Genomic DNA, 23466 nt, shown 5'->3' with positions numbered 1-23466 from the left:
AGCAAAGTCATCCAATAACGATATCACAAAGCAAATTCCCCAGTTCCACATGGTTCTTAACTTGATTAATTAGATTACACAATTCTTGGTTATCTCCTTCAAACCATACTCTTCTCCATCCTCTAATCCAAACCCGTTGAAGCGCGAAAAGAAAACTAATAACTTCACCTTCAAGTGATGAATACATTTTTTCCACTCGAGTACATCATGTTCCCAGAAAACTTCCTTTTTCATCACGCATTAACCAAGCTATTCCAGCTCCACCATCTTGAGTACCCGAACTATAATCAAAGTTACACTTTACCCACCCACTAGGGGGAGGCTCCCATTTCGGTGATCTAACCTATTGTACTCCATTACACCGTTTAGAATACATGACATTCTTATGCCATTGAATATTAACATCCATCGCACCTCTAACATCTTCAATTGGATGAACATTTCTTTTTGAAAAGATAAATTCATTCCTAGATTTTCAGATCAGCCAAAGAACCCAAAATACCAGCAGTTTATTTGCCTCATACTCTGGCATAGAATTCATCACTCCCAAGAGGGTTCTTATATTATCTTCCAATCCGATAAAAAAACATGATTACTATGGATCCCCGAGCTTCTCCAAATTGCAGACGCATGTGGACATAAGAACAATAAATAATTGATAGATTCATAACATCTTTGGCAAGTAGGATCAAGGTGAATCCCTCTCGAATATAATCTTGCATAGGTTGGAAGGGCTTATGAAACAACACGATCTATATGAACTGTTTAATCTTTGGTAAGATATTGAGCTTCCAAATATCTAGTTTTATATCTAGTGAACCCTCAAGTTGTTGTATGTCCTCCCCATCATGGTAGTAGTGAGTTGTTGTCCAGTATCCTGACTTAACCGTATACTGCATATCTTTGGTGAACGGCCAAATCAGTCTATCAGCTAGAGCGAACTTAAATAACCTGATCTTCAAAACATGACCAATATCTTGCGGTTGCAAAAACTGTTCCAACTTCAAGATATCCCAAGTGTAAGTTTCCTTATCAATAAATTCTTCCACCTTCATATTCGAATTATATGAAACTTGTATTACACATCTAGGTGGAAGAGCCGGTAACCAATGATCCAACCAGACGTTAGTGTCTTTACCATCACCTATCATTGAACATAAGCCTTTTTGAAGTAGATCTTTGTCTACTTGAATCGACCTCCAGCCGCAAGAGGCTTTCTTAGGATTCGAAGACTCTAAAAATGTCGACGAATGATGATATCTTACTTTATAAATTCTACTGAGAAGAGAATTAGGATTTTGCCATATCCTCCAAGCCTTCTTGGATAACAAAGCTTTATTGAAGCTATACAGGTCCCGAAATCCTATGCCCCCTTCTTTCTTCGGTAGACACAAACATTTCAAATATACCCAACCAAAATTCAGAAATAATAGCATTAGTTTCATCACATGTAGTCTTTGGATTCAAAAAACAATTCATAGAGAACACTGGCTTAGCCTGAAGGACTGACTTAATAAGAACCTATTTTTCCGCCAGAGAGAGATATTGATTATGCCATTGAATAGTTAAAGTCTTGATATGCTTAACCATTCCATCAAAATCTTTTACTTTGCTTTTACCAAACTGTTCTGGTAGTCCTAAATGCTTTCCCCCACCACCAATAACATGAATCTTCAAAATATTCTGAATTCTGGCTCACTTCTACTGATCAACTCTTATACCAAAGATGATTGATGATTTCTCCAAATTTAATTTCTGACCAGAAAATTTCTCATAATTATTCAATATATCAGCCATACAAGACGCATTCTGCTCGTTTGCTCGGCAAAAGAACAAAGAATCATCAGCAAATAAAAGATGTAAAACCCAAGGACAATATCTTGCTAACTTCATCCCTTAAAACATTTTACTTTCCTGAGCACAATCAATCATTTGACTAAGAGCTTCAGCACAGAGAAGAAATAAATATGGAGATAACGTATATCCTTGTCTTATTCCTCTTGAAGGCTTGAAACTCACCATATGGAGTTCCATTAATTAATACAGAATAGTTCACCGAAGTTACACAAGACATTATCCAAGATATACAAACCGGATGAAACCCAACTTATACATGATATTCTCTAGAAAACTCCATTCAACACGATCATAAGCTTTAGTGATATCAGTCTTGATAGTCATGTACTGTTCCGAGCAATCCTTTTTCGACTTCAAAGCACTTATCAATTCATGAGCCACAAGAATATTATCAGAAAAATTGTCTACCAGGAACAAAAGCAGCCTGAGATTCAGATATAACAACAACTTCCAAGCATCTCTGAAGTCTTAACCCCAACACCTTAGAAATCAGTTTATCAGTTTATAAGCAATCGTACACAGGCTAATAGGTCGATAATCACCCATTGAAGCCACCTCTAGAAACTTAGGGATTAGACATATATTGGTATGATTGATCCCATTTTCCATAACTCCAGTTTCAAAAATCTCATGATCATACTACACACATCAGATCTAATAGATTCCCAAAACTGTTGAAAAAACGGTGCACTGAATCCATCTGGGCCCGAAGCTCTATCAGTTCCTATTGAATCCAAAGCTTCTTTGATTTTCATATCTGTAACTGGAGCAATCAGCTTTGTATTCATATCCATCGTAATCATTAGCTATATATTAGGCAAGCAGTTATGAAGAGAAATGGTAAGAGAAGACTAGAAACATACTCACAAAATACTCCTCTGCAACTTTAGCAATAGTCTCCTCTTGAGTATGAATGACTCCACTTCTATCTCTCATCTTAGATATTTTATTTTTATTTTTACTTTTCTTCACTTTGTTAATCCATGATAAAAAGAAGTATTACGATCTCTGAGGTTAAGCCACCGATTTCTACTTTTCAACTTCTAGTATTCATCTTCATCTTTATAGACTTTGTTGAAGTCACCACGAGGCTCATGAATGTGCTCAATAGACACAGTAGTATCCCTCGTAGCTTGATCCAAACGAATTCTAATCTTAGTGATTCTAACCGCAGAATTGGTTTGATCTCAAAATTTTTATTTGGATATAATAATGAGTTATATATATATATAAACGACTAATGCAATTTACGGGTAGATAAAATAAATAAAATTACTTCATAATAACAATTTTTGTGTATAATATCACATACACAAAAATTTAAAAATTTAAAAATTTAATACATGTAAATGTTAAAAATATATACTACAAAACTATAGAAAAATAATGATTTATATAATTATAGAACTAAACGCCCGAACTCTGGTGTTATATTAATATAATAACATAGATCTTACAAAGATTTACGCAAGTAATAAAATTTGTGATCTCCAAAGTTTTTATTTAGATATAATAATGAGTTAAAGATAATAAATGCCAAAGAAAAGGATGTAACAATGTCAAAGTTTTCTTGTACAACAATGTTTGCTTAGATAGTAATCAATAAATCTTTTGGTCGAATATAAAAAACCTTTCTTTTTTTTTGAACAATGTAAGATTATTAAACAAAGCTCCATGATACAGCAGAGCAAGAGTTTACATAAATAAAACGATACAATTTATTTCCGATTTTGCAATGTACAAAAGCACGATACAATTTATTTCCGATTTTGCAATGTACAAAAAAAGCTCTATGATAAGAGCAGTGGAATAGTTAAAATTCTCGCAAATACAACAGTTTAAAAGGTCACTTTGAACGGCTTTGCTTCTCCTCGATCCCAGATTGAGAGAAGCGTTTCCTAAGAACTTCAAGTACATCTTCAAACTTGACATCCCTTTTAGACAGAAGCACCATCGCATGGTACAACACATCCGCCATCTCTGATGCTGTTCTTGATACTTCCTCCTTATCCTCAAGCGTTCTGCATAACTCGTCTGCTTCTTCCCTGAATCACAAACACCACAATAAGCTTCATACATAACTCGACGATCTGTTGTAACAATTGATTGAATATAACCGACAAAATTACCTGATCTTTGAGCAAAGCAGAGCATCATCGGTCAATAACCGCCGGGTCCATGACGGTTTGCCTTCTTGAGGAACTGTTGATTCCTCCTTCCTCTTTGAAATGATTGATTCTAGCGAGTACAATGTTGTTGATGCTAGCTTCTCTCCTGAAGCCTGTGGTGCGATTGAAAGTTGTTTTAACTTTTTTTCAGATTTGAATTCATCTCATGTCACAGGAAAAGATAAAGCAAACCTCATCATCGATTAACTGGTCCAAAACTGATGTATAGTAACAAGTCTCTGCCCCTGTGTGACAAGTAGTCCCATCAGGTGTTCCAAGGTAAATTATCTGAGTAATCACAAGCCAACTAAAGTTAATAAATATAACATTTTACGAAGAGTTAGTCAGATTCTAATAACAATGGCTCAGACAAACATACCGAATCGCGATCACAGTCAATATAAACATCGAGGACGTTGATGAAGTTATTGGATGTCTCTCCCTTAGTCCACAAGGTAGATCTTGATCGACTGAAGAATGTAGCTTTACGAGAAGTGATGGTTGTGGAGAGAGCCTCTCGGTTAGCAAAGCCTTGCATTAATACTGCTCCAGTGTCAACGTTTTGTGCAACAGCCACAGCTAATCCTTTCTCATCCCATTTTATGCGGTCCAACAAATTATCTACCTAAACCCAAGAAAACAAAATACAAGGAAAGATAAATACAGCATCAAACATAAACTAACAACGTAAGCCCTCACTTATAGTATATAACAGGAGATTGATTATTTAGTTGTGGGGGACAGATGTAGCCCATGCCATCACAGATTCAGATGACCAAGCAAACGATGTACACCTTTAGAGAGAATTTCAGACCAAAAGATGGAAACCATCAAAAGGGCTTTCCTTGTCTCTGTTTTCTTTACCAGAGATGTAACAGTTCCAACTCACTTGATAAAGAGTAGGAACCTGACCATCTCTGGCCAAAATCAAAAAGTTTACAAACAAGAAACAATTGTATTAACTGAGCATAAGTCACTTGGGAAGATAATAAAATGTGATGAACAGATGTAGCTCAAGTCATCACAAAATGAAGTTGACCAAGCAAACGATGAGCATCTTAAAAGAGAAACCCAGATCCTAGAGATGGAAACCATCTTTAAAAATCTTTCCTTCTCTCTGTTTTCTTTACCCGACATGTAACAGTAACTACTCATGTATTAAAGAGAGAGTAGCCACCTGACAATGTCTGGTTCAACTATCATTCTCACAAAGAATAAATAAATAAACTACCTTAGATTGAAGAGCAATAATGTTCTTGTCATTAGAAGCGAATACGACAGTGGATCTGCTTCTCTGCTTGATGCACAAGGCTTTGGGGACGAAGAAGAAGCAGGTACTCCTCCCCTGTAGAGTTTGTGCTAATGCATTGTAAGATATCGCCATCAAGGAGATGCGAATCGTGGACGATTTATATAGAGGGGGACGAAAGTGGCGGCGGGATCAAAGAGGAAAACCCTAAATGTTCTCGCCGATGATTAGTTTCAATGAAGGCCTTTTTTTAAAGACAAGCCCATCAGTTTCTAATTGACAGAAAAGCCCCTCTCGTTGCTCGTAAATTACGGAAACACCCCTCTTAACTGATTTAATTTCAGTTTCGCCATTCTTGTGAATTTTGGGGGGATTGAAAACCCTAGAAGAGGAAGAAGAAGATCTCGCGGAGTAGGCTTTTGGGCTTCTGGTCTATTCACCTGTCATCTCCGGCGTCAACCTCCCGATCAGGTATGTGTTCTCTTTCTCGGGTTTTGGAATCGCTTCGGTTTTAGGTTCTGGGGATAAGACTAATCGCTTTTGGTTCTTCTTCTGGATTCAGTCCATTCTTATTGCTAGAGTATGGTGATTTAGGGCTTGATTGATACTTGATTTGTCTTTTGAATGCTATTCTATCATTCGTTTATTTGAAGATGATAAAGAATTCGCATTGCCAATCCTGCTTGAGTCTTTTTATTTTACTGAAAGTTTTCAATTTTGTTCATGTGTATTGTAGATGCCATGTTTACCTTAATTTTCCACGTTTATTTTACTGGTTACTAGGCTTTAAATTCTGGAAGATGGCTGCTTCAAGAACAGGGGTGAAATCTATGAAAGATTACTTGAAGAAGTATGAAAGTAGTGAGGTTATAGAAAAGAAAAAGAAGAAGCCTTCCAAGCCTGAACCCACTGGTGTTTTAGTTGTGGATGAAGATCCCGTTTGGCAGAAGCAGGTTGATCCCCACGAGGAAGATAATGAAAATTATTCAGCTGGTAATGCCCTTAAAACTCTTTCTTAACTTCCTTCCTGAAAGAGTAGCAGTTGACACTAATAAGTTTTTTTTTTTTTCTGTTTTGTCTAAGAGGAAAGGCCTGTGGTTGACGAGGACATTGAGGTTAAGAGAATGAGGAGGTTGGAGGAAATCAAGGCAAGGCGTGCCCAAAATGCCATTGCTGAGGATGGGAGTGGGTGGGTGAGTTTATCTTCAGACCCCCAAAGATCTGATGATATTTCTCCTCCAAGGAGACACAGGACTCGTAACGACTCTCCATCTCCTGAGCCTGGTGGGTCTAGGGGTTCACTTCCTGAAACAGACATGTCACCACCACGTCGGAGAAAACGTCATTATACACCTTCCCCTGAACCTAACAGACTACATGCCAAGCCTGTTAGTTTGGATTCTGATTTGACACCACCTCGCAAAAGACGAGCCAGGAATGATTCTCCTTCACCAGAACCTGAAGATACAGCCCCCAAAAGTCTGGGTGAAGATCTGTCTCCTCCTCGGAAGAGACGTGTTCATCCTGTATCGCCTGAAAGAAGCGAAAGCGTTCAGATTCTCTTGAGTTAGACGGTGATTTATCTCCCCCTCGCAGGAAAAAGGATTCACTTGTCTCAGATGTTAACAAAAGGAGCAATGATCTTTCTCCTCCACGGAGAAGACGATATCATTCTCCATCACCTGAACCTGGTAGAAGGCCTTCAAAATCTCTTGGCTCGAACTCTGATTTATCTCCACCACGCAGGAGCGTGAGTGTGAAGGGTTCCCGAGACTCGGATCTTTCGCCTCAAAGGAAAACTGTGTCGAGGAGTTCCAATTTTGATAGCTCTCCACCAAGGAGACCGCGCAGAGAATCACCACCTCCCCAAACAAGCAAGAGCAACGGAAGACTGGGCTAATTAGTGGCAAAGACATTGGAAGTGAATATCGAAAGAAGAAGCAGGATGAACAGCTGAGGTAATAATTTTAAAGCAGACTTTTCTTTCAGATTTAACCATTCCTTTTTCTATTAGGATTTTGTCTTTTTACGTCTTTGGGACTTGACAAGAAACCATTTTGACAAGTTAAACTATTTTGCAGGTTTAAAAATATGGATTCCGAGCTAACTGGTCAGAATGCAGAAGCAGTGTTCCGTGACAAGATTACAGGTAAGGACCGAGAATAGGTTCTTAGGTCCCTATAATTTTCGGTGAGAATGAATATAGCATGACTCACTCCCATATGGTTATTTATTGATATTGCAGGGAAGCGTATATCGAAGGAGGAATATCTTCAATCAAAGCAAAAGAAAGTGATAGAGAAGCCAAAGGTACTGTTTGCTGTTAACTCTATGTTTTACAGAATATGAATAGTGAATCTGAGTAAGTGAGAGAGAAACAGTTGGCAACATAATTGGCTAATTCTTTGTAGGAGATCAAATTGGAATGGGGCCAAGGTTTAGCTCAGAAGCGTGATGCTGAAGCTAGACTACAGGAACTTGAGCTTGAGAAGGATAAGCCATTTGCTCGGACCAGGTATTATATCGTCTCTTTCTCATGAGCTTGAGGTTGAGCTACTATCCACTTGGTTGTTAATCAAACGGTTTTATCCATGTCATTTCAGGGATGATCCCGAGCTTGATCAAATGATGAAAGAAAGAGTTAGATGGGGAGATCCAATGGCTCATTTGGTGAAGGTATTGATAGTACTTCTGCCTACTACAAAATTCACCACTGACCAAGACCCGCCTTTGAATAAAAAAAACTAACATATCAGCGGATCTCTATATCGCAGAAAAAGCAGTACGAGGCACCTCTTATGGATCTTGGAGACAACGAGGAGATGAAAAAATCTGGATTTGTAATACCACAAAGTATCCCAAAGCACAGCTGGATAACAAGAGGATTAGAAGCTGCACCTAATCGGTATGGAATCAAACCCGGTAGACATTGGGATGGAGTTGACCGCAGTACTGGTAAGTTTTTTTCTGTTATGTGTTTTACCTTTGCACATATAAAATAAAAAGAATCCATTAGAAGCTTATTTATTTGATCTGTTTTGTGGGGGTTATATAGGACATGAGAAGGACAGGTTTAAGAAGACAAGTGAGAAAAAGCAACGGAAAGTGAAGCGTACCTTTGGTCTGTTGCTGATATGTGATTCCCCAAAACTAAATCAGAATTTGTTGTTGGGCTAAATGTGGTTTGGTTTATGAGAGGACCATTCTAAACCGAAGAACTATGTGTTTGTACTCGTTTTATATGTTAAGACAACGAGGAATTCTGATAATTGTTTAAAATGCTAGATAACGGTACAGAATGGCTTCGGTTTAACATAACTCTTAATGTTGAAGAAAGTAGTACAAATATTAAAAACAGAATCTTGAATTCAATTCAATCTGATTTTGCTTATGACATCTTTAGATAAAGATGTTCGACTTAACACCATCGAAATAGAATCGTATAGATAGAAATGATCCAAAAGTTAAACTAAAATATCAGACATGAAAAAGAACCGACTCTTGTCACTTGTGCACATGTAAATGTAGATTCTTTAATTTTTGATTGAGCCAAGCCCTTTAAGTTATTTGCCATTAAGTCTTTTGACTGGCAAATCTTGGAGGAGTTAAAATACATTAATCGATCACTATAATATTATTTGAGAAAATCAGTTTCCTATGTGTCGTTCTCACGTTAATTTTCACGATAATTGTTTACATTGATACCCTTAATAAATTAATTTACATTTAAAATACTATTATTTATTTATTATTTAGTTTACTTTTTAAAATTTTCCAAAAACATATACATATCATAAAAGGAAAATTTTATAAAGTCAAAAAAAGAATTGAAAAACGAAAATATATGAATATATAATATGATTTCATAAAAGGGGAAAGTTAACAAAATAGTAATCTTACATTTATAGACATAAAATAAAAAGGAAACATTTATAAAGTTTAAAAAACAAATTTTAAACGAAATATATGTATATATAATATTATTTCATTAAAAAGAAAGTTCACAAAATAATAACACTCCATTTAAATAACATAAAATATACTTTTGAAGTAATAAATATTTTCTTTATATCTATTTTTTCTTAGAAATATTTTGATATTAGAAAAAGATATATTATTTCTTTTAAAACATAGTTTTAAATAATACAAAAAAATTAAAGTAATAAAAATATTTTTATATATCTATCTATTTTCTCAGATGATTACATAAAATAATTAAGTAATAATTGACTAAAACTAGTTTTTAATTAGTAATATTGAAATATTTTATTTATTTTCATATATTTAGTAGATTATATATTTTCAATAACAGCAAAAAAAAATCAAAATATTATATTTTACTTATATAATATTATTTTCAAATACAATCACAATTTTGTTAAGTGCTTATTTTTAAGAGATATTAAAAAACTATTTTTTTTAAACAAAAAGTTTGATCAAATGGTTATAAAGTACTTTAAATAAGGTAGATATATTATATTTTATCATTATTAACGTTATATATTTTCTTAATATTAATTTGTTTTTAAATTTTATGTTTTTATGTCTGTGGACAAGTAGAACCATAATCAAATACCAAAACAAATCTGAATTCTCATTTTCAAAATTATTTAAATAATGTTGGCAAAACAATTTAAAATATAATGTTGGCATAAAGTTATTTAGAATTATAAATATTTTAATTATTGTAAATATTGATATGTGTTTATGAACTTCCAAAAATGTATTAGCTACTTATGCATCTAACTTTGATCATCGCTTTATTTTCTAATATTTTTTTAAAAAACATCAATATATAATTTGATAAATGTTATGAAAATACATGCATATTTAAATTATAAATAAAATTGATTTGATTTGACTTAATTATAATAAAAATAATTATACTTCATTTTGAATTTGAAATAATATATGTAAGTCAATATATTCACAACATGAGTGACTCGACTAATCTAACTTATATCTAAAATCATAGATTTAACTACGATAATAATATATAATTTTATAAGAATAGTAATTTATTTTATAAATATAAATCATAGGACAACTCAAAACATATTAAAAATAAAAATAAAATATTAACCAACTGTTACAATTTAGTTCTTTTGTAAAATATTCATAATATTATCGTTATATTAATGTATGTAATTTGGAATCATACACTTTAGTTTATTTTTTATTTCATTCTAAGCACAATATACATAATTTTCATAAATTATATTTACATATCTAAGACAACAACCACCTGAATGCAAATAAGAAATTAATCAAATTTTGATATAAAGAATAAAAAATATTACACTTGGATTCAGATATGCAATCTAATTTACCCAAATGATAACTAATCGAATGTAAAAACAACAAAATCGATTAGATATAACATATCTAAAATCATATATATAATTAAAGTAATATAATATTATTAATATAAATGATGCATATAAATTATAAATTAATTTAAAATTAAAAGAGAATAGATCTATAGAAAAACTTCACTTGAAAGTCTAAAACTATGCTTGGAAGAAAACATTGAAATCAGATTCAATACTAACGTTGAAATATCCAACCAACGGGTTTTGAGAGCGGTTGCAATCATCTCTAACGGTGGTTGCAATCATCTCTAACGGTGCTCGATTGTTGGCCAAAAAGAGTTGAGAGATCCAAAATCATAGTCAAAAAGCTTTAACTAGAACTGGAAATGACATTCTAGTAAGAAATAGCAGATGACTTAAAGGGTAGGAGACCCTGGAACCGTAGAGCCTTCTTGACACGCAAAATTAGGTCTAATGTTCATACCAAATGGCCAGGTCCAAGCCCATAAAGATCATAGTAATCTCCAGGGTTTTGTTGGGAGAAGGTGGGTTGTCACGCGCGCCAAACTATGTTAACTCGCTGGAGAGAGTTATGGATCTGGCTAGGCTTGTCGTTGGAGTACATAGAAAACAATGTGCTGAGCAGCTAGGGCAATGTCGCAGAGGTAGAGCTCGTCGTGGCTGTGTTGACTTCAGCGGAACTGATGCGCAGTGGAGGAGGAGCGGTCGCAGGGGAAAGGCCAGTGAAGAATCATATATATAGATCTGGAGCCTCTAGCCTGGCTATGGTGTATGACGGTGAAAGAGTCAGTGGTTTTGTGAAGCGTCCATTAAAGCGTGAGGTTTTACGCTATGAGGATTTCCATTCGACATTAGCCGAATTTACATAAATGATTAAATAAAGCGATATTAAGGAAATATACGAAATGAAAGTTAATATGAAAAACATTTTTGTAAACAGCATATGGAGTCGAGATAAAATATTTTTCCTTAACTTTTATTATTCGCTCAGTAGTGAGACGATGTGATGTAGCAAATAATGAATCACATGATAATAAGAGAAGACGAACATTTAAAGAGGAGAAGACAAGCTATTCACCGTAATTGCTGTACGTATGCACGTTAGCGGGAATCTCGTGAAGATCTCAGAGGTTAGGCGTTACGAAACTTCCTCAACAAGATCTTTTCTTGATTAAATATTTGTCAAAGTAGAGAAAATCATGTTCTTTCTCATGAACTATATGTCGTTTAAAGTGAACTAGAAAACTGAAAATAACTTAGTCCAAAAACAATGTTGGACCAAAGCCCACGCCTGAGCCAGTTGAACGGCGATGGTGCAGAGCCAAGCTGAGTCTCTCTCACAAGCATTTGACCTATGACAATGGTGGGAGAACATGTATATATTACTCCTCAAGGCATCATTCCCCGATGTGGGACACTGGTAATAACATAATCTTTTTGAAACTTGTATAATTCTAAGTTACCATTTTTGTTGTTTCATATCTTATTCTATTTAAATATTATTTTTATTTAAATATTTTTTGACGTTTAAATATACTAAATTTTCGTTGTAAGCTTTGCAACGCACTATTAATCCGGCCACAAAACATCTGTTTGACCGGAAAAGTCCGAGGAAAAATCACCGGAAAGTCGAAAAAACCAGCTTCTGGATTTTTGTTAAAAAGCAGAGTTCCAACACAGGTTTTTCACTAATCAGAGGTAGGTAGCCTCTTGGAAATGATCAGGAACATGCGTAAAACGGAAGAAAACCAAAAATCTTGCGAACTAACACTATTTAACACACAAGTTTATGTACGTAATTGTTGTAATCTAAACATCTTAGTGGTGGTTTTAAGAGATTAGCGAATGGTAGTTTAGAAAATTGTTTTTCTTAATTTACATGATCATTTTGATATCTAAATAAGTAAATATATTATTTCTTCAGAAATAGAATATGATCTAACAATGCAGTGAAAAGTTTAAAAAGGAACATAAAGAATGAAAAATAAAAACGACAAAGCTGAAGAATATGTTTGTATTTTTATTAGTAAAACGAATCCAAAAGACATAACATATACTATAACACAAGATGGGAAGTGTTTTGGGGACATCGACTATACTTGGACAAAAGTCTCATATACTTTTCTTGCACATTAGTTAAATCGCAATTATATAAGTTAGAATCATATCCTTTTGATTTACACCATAAAAATATATTTTTGTATAGCCCATTTTTGTTTCAACTGTACGTAGTGCAGTGCTTCATATAATTGATGCAATTCTTTTTACAAGATAAAGTTTCAATATAAACGATTGAGCCACTATCGACAATTGTGCATTGTGTTATCATATCTTAAGATACCACAAATATGTTTTTTTTTGTTTTACTAAAACCACAAAACATATTTAGTTTTTTTTTTTTAACTTTTACTTCGACAGTATTTTAATTTTTTTAATAATAGCGAAATCATGATTAATATTGTTTTGAACTAGACTCTTGAAGTTAGTTTTTTTGTAAAAATATTTGAACATTTATTGTTTAAAATTACAATATGTTTTAAACGTAAAACTGCATGCAAATTTCTTCTTATTTTCATATAATATCGTCATATGTACTTCTTAATTGGATAGTTATTTGGAGTTTTGTTGTCCCTCAGTTCGAAGCATTCTTTGCTTAAAGACAGGGTAGCCCCAGGAATATATAAAAGTTAAGTTCCCACCCCCAAGGCCCCCACGTTTTGGGTTAAAGAGATGCATTTTATGTTTGTCTGATTTTATTTCTTTTCAAGAAAGTATAGAATCGTCGAACATGTTGCACATAATATTAGTGCTTAATTTTATGCAACCTCAGAGTTTTCAATGTTTTAGAGTAAACAAAAAAAAGCTGTTTGACACGCCTTTAGTACTGGATGTTTAAACATAAAACAATTCCAATAGTTTGTATAGTGCTGCCGTAAATTCAAGTAAATGTTTATAGCATTTTGTCATTTAGTACAATATTTGTTATAGCAAAAAAAAATTAAATATATGAAAAATATATACATCCGAAACTTAAAAATCCACTCTTGCACTAGCTTCATAACTTGGACTTCAAACTTGAATTCAAGTATTCCCGTTCTCATATTGTTTGTTTTAATTACTCGAAAATGAATAACTTACAAAATATGTATGAGGAAAATATTAAATAATACAGAGAAGACATATGTGTAATGTCCCTATTACTTAACCACGAATCAACGTTACAATATCATCAACCTACGTGACTTTGGAGACGGATCTTCTAATGCCTACGTTTATTTAGTAATTTTTATAATTAAAAGTTTGTGTTTTAGTTAACCATCTTTATCGGACTCGAGTAATTCTTTTCTACTATTGTGTTTTCTCAAAAGGAAAAGATCGATGAACAACAGGACTAAGTAAAGTCAAGCAAGCAGCTTGTTCATCATGCTTTTACATTTTTTTTAATGAATCTTACCTATGAGTTCGAACTTCGATGACAAGAACTATATGCATGTTATTTTGATTAAAACTTTCATTTTCATTTTGATTAGAACTATATACACTGTGTCTGTGCTTTTTCATATATTTCAAAGACTCAGATCAGTTCAAGATTATGATTCCTATGTTAATTATTGTAATGTTTAGCGAAATTCGAAGACACATATCTTCATATAGTTTGTGCACAGAATGAACCATCACGACTGGCTACTTTTTATCAACCCCGAACTGAACCCACGGGCCGGCTCTGCTTACATATGCAAGTAAAAACAAATAGACAAAACGAGAAACTGAATCTAAATCAAATAATTTCTTTTTTACAAAAAGAAAAAAAAATAGACAGCAAATATTTGGTCGGAGAATGAGGAATGTGTAAGAGAAACGTACATGACAAACAAACATGTCACGTGTGAAGCAAATAGCATAGCTGTATGTATCCCATACTTCAAGTTCTATCCACCATGCAAACATTAATCTTTGATAATGACACTAGTTAAGAAAACTTCAACTATACGCATTCACAATATAATACTATACTATACTAGCTTAATAATATATATACGAGCACTATAATCCCTGAGCTATTTCTAACTTGTAAATTTCAAGTTTCAACCATAAAATGATATGTTCTCTTCTCAGTCGATACTTTTTTCTTTACTCATGTAGTATTTCAAGTTTCACACATGATCATCACATCTATAACAAGACAAAAAATGTTACATGTAGATGTACAAATGATATGTTTCATGTATTCAATGTATATATATATTTGTGAATTTTTAATTTATATATGATATTTTTAAGAGTAGTAAAATGTATTGATAGTATATAATATTTTGTTTTTTAATAAAAAAAAAGAGTAGTAATGTAGTATATATTAAATTAAATTTAAAAACGAACCTAGACAAAGCGAATAGTGATGCGACCGTTCGCTTGGCATGTCAAGTAAGTATATCGTAACCATAACCCGACCCGGTTTCACGAACGAGTGATAAATAGCCAAGTAATCAAGTTCCAGCACACGTAAGCCACTGTAAGACAACATGGGCCCTCGCTGCCGTCTCTTAACTCGACCAAAGAACTCTCCTCTGTGTTTTTCTTTTAAATAAATGAAGACTTAACGCCGTTAAAACCTTCACTTTCCTCCACGTATAAATACGCACTTGTCTGCTCTCTCTTTCTCTTCGACATACAAAACAAAAATATCAGAGCTCCGTTTCAGTTCTCGGGTGACCCGATAACCCGAACTTGTCTTCCTGTTCTTGAAGAAAATTATCTGTTCGCATTGAGTTGTATTGCTTCGTGAGTGTGAAGTTTTGTATTGAGAATCTGATTCTGTTTCGCTACGAAGCAGACATTTCAGGTCAGTAGGGAGATTCGTTGCTTGTGTTTTTGTACTTTCGCTTCTGTAGAAACGATTGAGAAAGCAAACAGAGATATATCACTCGTTTTTATCTTTTCAAACTATTTTTTTTCTCGGAAAAAGATTCACTGAGTTTTCTTTTTTTCATGGTAAGGTGCCTTGAACTGTTACATTGTTGCCCCTCCTCTGTCATTTGATTTTGACAGAATCGATTCGTCACTCGTCTCTATTATTTTTTGGGGGATAAAATAGCATAGTAAGTTTCCAAAAGATATCTCTAGTGTCCGATTCCTAAGTATTCAAACAGATTTTTCTTAAATCTTTCCAGGAAAATCTTACGTTTCTTGTTCGTTTCAAAAGCTTCCTTGTATTTATTGTTTCCTAACTTTTACTTTAAAGAAAGAAAGAAGAAGAATACGCCAAGTTTTTCTCTCTTGCCATCATCAATTGACTCGTCCTTTTACTCACATTTATTACGGTTGCTAATGTTGTGCAACCATTGATGGTCTATATGTAGGCTTAGACACAGAACAAACCCCACTCGTGCCGGCTATCACAATAGGGACTAAACCTTAAAGAGGAAATAAAAGCAGCAGCGCTCTCTAATCAAACACGCAGATATCGAAGCAAAGGTCAGTAAATCTACTAATATCCATTCAAATCAAATCAAAAAATTCAATGTCTATAATAATGGCTTTTTGTATCAGTTATTCTTGCCTTTGCTTTTCATAATAAAAAACCCCATTCTTCGTAATTCGTGATCGTTTGTATTCTGAATACAGATTCATATCTGTAGCTTTCATCTCTCGACACGCTTTAGATTGGTCCATCATCACACACAACCCTAAAATAGAAACCAAACTCTTTTTCTTTTTCCTTACACGTGACTGTCAAGATTCCATTCTATTGTTTAATACATTCAATATTTCCTTTTCCAGTTTATTCCATTAATGATCGTATTTTTTGGTCTTGAATGGTGCTACACACGGAGGAATCTGAACATATTATTTGATTCTTTGTTAAGTTAGTAGTATTTTTATTTTGTTTTTTAATGTCAGGACTTTCGGCTACTGCAAAAAAAAAGTTTTATTCTTTCATCTCCTTTGATATGTGTTAGTTGAGGGATGGGCTCTTTGCTGCAAACAAAAGCATTTCTGTATACCATAACACTTTAAAGTACAAAGAAGAAAATTTTGTTTCTATTATGGTTGCTTTTAAAATGGACTATTTTACTCGTAAATTAATTAAAGTAAAGAGTCTATTTTAAACCATTTTTCAGAACATACAATTTTTTTTCCTCACTGGGGTCCTATCCTCTTATCCCCAAGTTCTATTTCTTTCTTTTTAAAAAAGAGAAGTGTAACTTGTAGTTTAAATATCTTTCAACACTTTTTGTCTCAATCAAAGATCAACGAACTAAATATAATGAACCTCCGTAAAAGCTTATATTATTTTATTAATTTCAGTTAGTGTTCTTTGCTTCAGAGATTAAAAAAAATCTCCGAGTTTACTGTTTTTTCTTTTCAGTTTTATGATATCTTTGGTATGAACAGAAATGGGTTTAGTTGTAGAAAAATAAAAAATGGGTTTAGTTCTTGAAATATTTAAGCTTTGGTTCTTATAAGTTAAACTATTTGATTCCAGCTAAGTGTGTAAATCTCCGAGGTTACTGTCTTTCCACTTTTATTATTTTCGGTATGAAATGGGTTTAGCTCTCTAAAATATTTAAGCTTTTGTTTGTAAGTTAAACTAAACCAAATCAAGGTTCTATTTTCTTTTGAGTAGTTGTTTTCTAACCAGAAGAGAGATACGTCACAACTTTTATCCTTTTGTGCTGTGTTTGCGTTAGAGAGAACGACAAATCGGCATCCGAATTCCCCTTCCTATATTCCAACTTGTAACTAATGTTTACAATTTGTCTGTTACTGCTATCGTAGGACCATTTCATCATTTCCTATTATTATTTTATATTTCAATAAATTAAAATATGTACTCTGATTACATAAGCTATATGTCTACCGTGTTTGATGTCGGATTGTGGATCCCGTTATTGTTTAGTTGTCTCTACTTTTGGTTTTGTAATGATTTTGTTTTGGTTTGTAGTATTATTCATTGAGGTTTGGTTGTGTGGTGTTTATTTTAAGTAGACTTTGTTTTATACGATTTTGTAGGGCTGAAAAGGCAAACAAATAGTGAGCAGAAAAGATGTTTACTTGCATAGCTTGTACGAAAGCAGACGGAGGTGAGGAAGTCGGTAATGGAGCGCGTGGAGGCACCACTCCCAATACTAAAGAAGCCGTCAAAAGCCTAACCACACAGGTCTCATCTCTATCTATGAATATCTTCTTTCGTTGTTGATCCTTCTACTTGCTTATTGAATCTTTCACCAATCTCTTTTTAATAGATTATGTCAGTGTTTATTTATCCAAAAAAAAAAAGAAAGTCAAACAAGTACGGAAAAATCCACATTGAAAGTTATATAATTTCTTGAGAGCATAGTGGCAGATTAATGCTTTGGTTAATATTTGCTAATGAAGTAGTTTTTTGAATATAATTTTAATCATGTTAGATCTCGTCGATCCTCTTTAAAGAATATGATCATATTAGTCGTCTTTTTACTTCTTTTGGCTAAATATATACTTCTCTTGGCGCATTTAGTCATGGCTAAAAGCCTGAAACTACGTACATATAATGGTAGTGAAACTGTTGTATTCAACATCATTGCGTTTTAAAATGTGTGTGTGTGTGGGTAACTTGTGTTATGCAGATTAAAGATATGGCTATAAAATTCTCGGGTGCCTATAAACAATGCAAGCCATGCACTGGTTCCACTACCAGCCCCTTGAAGAAAGGACACAGACCGTTCCCAGATTATGACAACGCTTCTGATGGTGTTCCCTACCCTTACATGGGTGGAAGTGCCGGCTCAACTCCTGCTTGGGACTTCACAAACTCCTCTCACCATCCAGCCGGACGATCAGAACCAAAAAAGTTCACTTCAGTCTATGGAAACGATCGGGAATCTATATCTGCTCAGTCTTGTGATGTGGTACTAGATGAGGAAGGGCCTAAAGAATGGATGGCTCAAGTAGAACCAGGTGTCCATATCACATTCTCGTCGCTTCCCACCGGAGGAAATGATCTTAAGCGGATCCGCTTTAGGTAAATTGAACTACTCAAAACAACCTCTGTGTGTGATCTTTAAGTTTTTTTTATAGATCAGTAGGTAGTGACTAAAACAGAACCTGCATGTCCTGTTTTGTGTCTTGTTTTGAAAACTAACCATTACTTGTGTCTTGTTTTGAAAGCCGAGAGATTTTCGACAAGTGGCAAGCTCAACGGTGGTGGGGTGAGAACTATGAAAAAGTCGTTGAGCTTTACAATGTACAGAGATTCAACCGCCAAGCTCTTCAAACTCCTGCAAGATCCGAGGACCAGGTTAAAAACACATTCCGAAAGCTCTCTCCTCCAGACAAGAACCTTTAGTGAACCGTGTCTTGTTTATTTTTTTTCAGTCACAGAGAGATTCAACTTACTCAAAGATGGAATCAGCGAGAGAGAGCAAAGACTGGACACCAAGACACAACTTCAGACCTCCAGGAGTTAATGTGCCGCATCATTTCTATGGTGGCTCTAGCAACTATGGTCACAATGGAGGACCTCTGATGGATGCATCACGAACCACGACTTCCTCGAGAGATGAGGCACCGTCCATGAGCAATGCTAGTGAAATGCAGGCTGAGTGGATTGAAGAGGATGAGCCAGGCGTTTATATTACTATCAGACAGTTAGCAGATGGGACTAGAGAGTTACGTCGTGTCAGATTCAGGTATAGCAAACTTCTAAGCTAAGCATTTAGGATCAATCGTTTAAACCCTCTAAGCTAAGCTAAGCTCATGGTTCAGGATCCCTGTTACCTTAAAGTATGAAACATTTACAAGATTTTCAGCAGTTTGAATTGGTTATTTAGTACTTAAAATCCTATGATTAGTTTGGTTTCCGGATTATAATATCGGTGACCAAAGAGATGTTGTAAGACATTTTGAATTTCATCATTATATTGATACCGTTACTAATGTTTGTTTTTTGGTTTAATCAACAGCCGGGAACGATTTGGGGAAGTGCATGCAAAGACGTGGTGGGAGCAGAACAGAGAGAGAATACAAACCCAATACCTCTAGGAACAGGGAAATATGAGGCTTTTCATAATCTTTAATTAACAAATTAGTTAATCTCCAGCACACAACAATACAGCTATACACATTTTGGTTATCATGTTTAATCTTGGCTTAATATCTATACATAAATCAATCATCGATCACTAAGCCTAAATATATACATACAACCTATATAAAAACCTAACAGACAAAAATTGTGAATCTAATACTATATAAAAGTTGAGACTATAAACTATCGAGGGCGTCCACATAAGATTTAAAACCATCAATCGTAGTATGACAAATCAATATTTTAGTTTGCTTTTCTAAAAATGTCAAAAAAATTTAAAAATCAAATTATAAAAATGTCAACATTACCAAATATATTGTTTATTTTAAACTATAATATAAATCAATATCAAATAAGGTAGATTTACAAAGATATAAATACTATATTAAGTTAACATAATGTTTAATAGTTTTTTCGAAAACTAAAAATAAATAACAAAAGAATAATTAAATTTAAAATACAACACTTTCATATAATTATAATTATATAAATCTAAAGTTAAACTCATGATTTTCAAAGCTTAGGTTACATAATATTGAAAATATTCTGAAATAACATATAATATATATAAGTTGATGTTATAAATCATTGAGAATATTCACATATTATTTTAAAGTACTAAAATCTACGAATTGTTTTTTTTTTTTAATTTTCTATTTCTAAAAATGTCAATATTACAAAACAAAATTATTTCAAAAATAAAATCTATATCTATACTATATAAAAGTTGATGATATAAGCCATTGAAAGCTTCCACGTAGGATTTTAAACGACTAATCGTATTATGACAAAAAACATTTAATTTGTTATTTTAAGTATGTCAATGTTTCCAAAAAAACTCTTTATTTCATAATAAAAAAAATCAATATTAGATAAGGCAAACTAACAAAAGTAAAACCATTATACATATATTAACTTAATATATATATATATATATATATATATTAATATTTCGAAATTTAACATAAATTAACTATAAATAATAATTAATTTTAAAATACAATAATTCAAACAATTATAACTATAAATTTAACTCATGATTTTCAAAATTTAGGCTATATGCTATTGAAAATATTCATTAATAACATGCATTATATATAAGCTAAGAATGTAAATAAGTGAGAAACAATTCATTATATTTTGATTAGGATTTAGAAAATTCCATAAAATCATTTAAAATAAAATTGAAACCAATATCAAACAAGGTAAGTTAACAAAAGTAAAACATTATAATTAAATTTTATTTAATATATATAATATTTCTCGAAATGTAACATTAAAATAAAATACAAAATAAGAATTAATATTAAAAATGCAAGACTTTCAAACAATTATAACTAATCATTAATTAACATTAACTCATGATTTTCAAAATTTAGAATATATGCTATTGAAAATATTCAAAAATAACATATATTATATATGAGGCTATAAGTAATTGACAGTATACACATAAGATTAGAAAAAAAAACAATCAAAATATGAAAAATCATAATTATAGTTTACTATTTTTAAAATGTTAAAATTTCTAAAATTGATAATACAAAATGGAATTCAACATCAAATAAGGTGAACTATTAAATAAAAGTTGAGGCTAAAAGCCATTAGGATATGATTTAAAACAACCAATCATATTATGACAAATAAAGATTTTTATTTTTTAGTTTTAAATATGTCAATGTTTCCACAAAACTATTTTTATTTCATAATAAAAAGAAATCAATATTAAATAAGGCAAACTAAGAAAAGTAAAAACATTATACATATATTAACTTAATATATATATACATATATATAATAATTTCTAAATTTAACATGAATTAACTAAAAATAATAATTAATTTTAAGATGCAATAATTCAAACAATTATAACTATAAATTTAACTCATGATTTTCAAATTTAGGCTATATGCTATTGAAAACATTCATAAATAACATACATTATATATAAGCTAAGACTATAAATCAGTGATAAACAATTCAGTATTTTTTTATTAGAATTTAAACATTTTCATAAAATCATTTAAATAAAATAGAAACTAATATCTAACAAGGTAAGTTAACAAAAGTAAAACATTATAAATAAATTTACTTCGAAATTATATTTCTCGAAATGTAACATTAAAATAAAATACAAAATAAGAATTAATATTAAGAATACAAGACTTTCAAAAAATTATATGTAAATTAATTAAACTCATTGTTTTCAAAGTTTAGGTTATATATTATTGAAAATATTCAAAATAACATATACTATATATGAGGCTATAAGTCATTGTGAGTATACACACATGATTAGAAAAAAAATCAATATATGAATTATAATTACAGGTTACTATTTTTAAAATGTTAAAAATTTCCAAAATTGATAATACAAAATGGAATTCAACATCAAATAAGGTTAACTAATAAATAAATCATTAAATTCAATTGATTCATATATATATATATATATAATATTTGGAAATTTAACAAACAAATTAACCAAAATAATATAAAATATGAAGATACAATATTTTTCCTTTCAAGAACACAAAATAGAAATATACACTTCAAAATAAAATTTCAAAAAGTGTATTTTTTTCTCTCACATCATGCAAATTATCTGTTAAATTATCAATGTAAAATCAATAGCCTCTAATTTATCTAAGAATTATTTTTTTTTTCAAAAAGAAAATCATCATTCTTTTGTATTTTTTCTTGCCTGAAATATGAATTCAACTATAAAAAATTATATTTCATCTCTTTTGGGCTTTCAAGTTGTATATTTGATTATTGTGCATCCATTTGACATACTTATATATATATATATATTTGGGTAAATATAAAGTAAGTTGAGGTTTAAGCTAATTAGTTGGATGTATATATATATATATATATATATATATATATATATTATTGTAATAGTTATCGATATAAATATATTTAAATTAGAAAATTTTATAAATGACTTACAACTTCCAAGATAAATAATTTTATAAATGTTTTTCATTTTTTATAAATGATTTGTAAAGAATGTATGGACTTTGTAAAACATTAATAGTTGTTATAATACTTTATATATGAATATATATGCTTTACATAAGAATATAAAATCATTATATCGATTTATATAAATTGTCTTCGTTCATTATTTTATGTAGTTTATAAATATAAAAAAGAATTGATCAAACATTATTACTATTTCTATAATTTTGACAATTGGTTACTATAAATCATTATTTGTAATATTATGCAGATTATTTGGCAAGTGATATTAATGGATTATTAGACTTACCTTTTATGTTTAAGTCTAATTAAAATAAATAAAAATTAAAACTCAGCGACCATTCAAATTATAATAACTAGGTGATCGGTCCGCACCCTGTGCGGGTATAAGAACATGATCGGTCTGCACCCTGTGTTCTCTCTCGGCCCGTACTTCACGAGAGGGAACACAGTAACGTCAGTATGAAGAAGCAGATATTGTGTGTATGTATAATTGCAACGTCACAAAATATTCTGTGTGTTTACGAAGATACTTTCATTCAAAAAAGAATAAATAGTGTATAGTTTTAGAAGTAACAGATTTTATATTATCATTAATTAAAATTGTATTGTATATGTTTCGTAATTCTTTATTTTAGGTGAATAATATTATTTTTCCATAAATAATAAACAAACATTTATGTAGACATATTAAAAGAAAATATAATAAAAATCAAAATATTATCCATAAATAATATAAATTATGAAGTACATTTCTCGATAAAGAAAGCAAATTCAATTAGAAACGTGCAAAAAATTAAATAA

The 23466-nt window shown here is 31.9% G+C and overlaps 2 protein-coding genes and 1 pseudogene across 2 annotated transcripts; 2 read left to right on the top strand and 1 right to left on the bottom strand.

Annotated features, from left to right (window-relative positions):
* Positions 1-3557: 3557 nt before the first annotated feature.
* Positions 3558-5491, bottom strand: LOC125608753 (histidine biosynthesis bifunctional protein hisIE, chloroplastic-like). The gene is made up of 5 exons (XM_048779223.1): positions 5257-5491; positions 4405-4650; positions 4218-4313; positions 3987-4138; positions 3558-3902 (listed from the first exon to the last, which is right to left on the bottom strand). The coding sequence occupies exons 1-5, from the start codon at positions 5407-5409 to the stop codon at positions 3704-3706; spliced, it is 846 nt and encodes a 281-aa protein (XP_048635180.1). The 5' UTR covers positions 5410-5491; the 3' UTR covers positions 3558-3703.
* A 131-nt stretch (positions 5492-5622) lies between these two features.
* Positions 5623-8558, top strand: LOC125608752 (annotated as a pseudogene).
* Positions 8559-15902: 7344 nt separating this feature from the next.
* On the top strand, positions 15903-19768 carry LOC106451734 (protein BREVIS RADIX-like). Its single transcript, XM_048779222.1, has 6 exons — positions 15903-16079; positions 17619-17766; positions 18215-18609; positions 18756-18885; positions 18963-19276; positions 19550-19768. Exons 2-6 carry the CDS (start codon positions 17653-17655, stop codon positions 19626-19628), a joined length of 1032 nt encoding a protein of 343 aa, XP_048635179.1. The 5' UTR covers positions 15903-16079; positions 17619-17652; the 3' UTR covers positions 19629-19768.
* The last annotated feature ends 3698 nt before the right edge of the window (positions 19769-23466 follow it).

This window comes from Brassica napus, chromosome A5, assembly GCF_020379485.1.
Source record: "Brassica napus cultivar Da-Ae chromosome A5, Da-Ae, whole genome shotgun sequence".
NCBI lineage: Eukaryota > Viridiplantae > Streptophyta > Magnoliopsida > Brassicales > Brassicaceae > Brassica > Brassica napus.
This window is presented reverse-complemented; position numbering and strand designations above follow the sequence as displayed.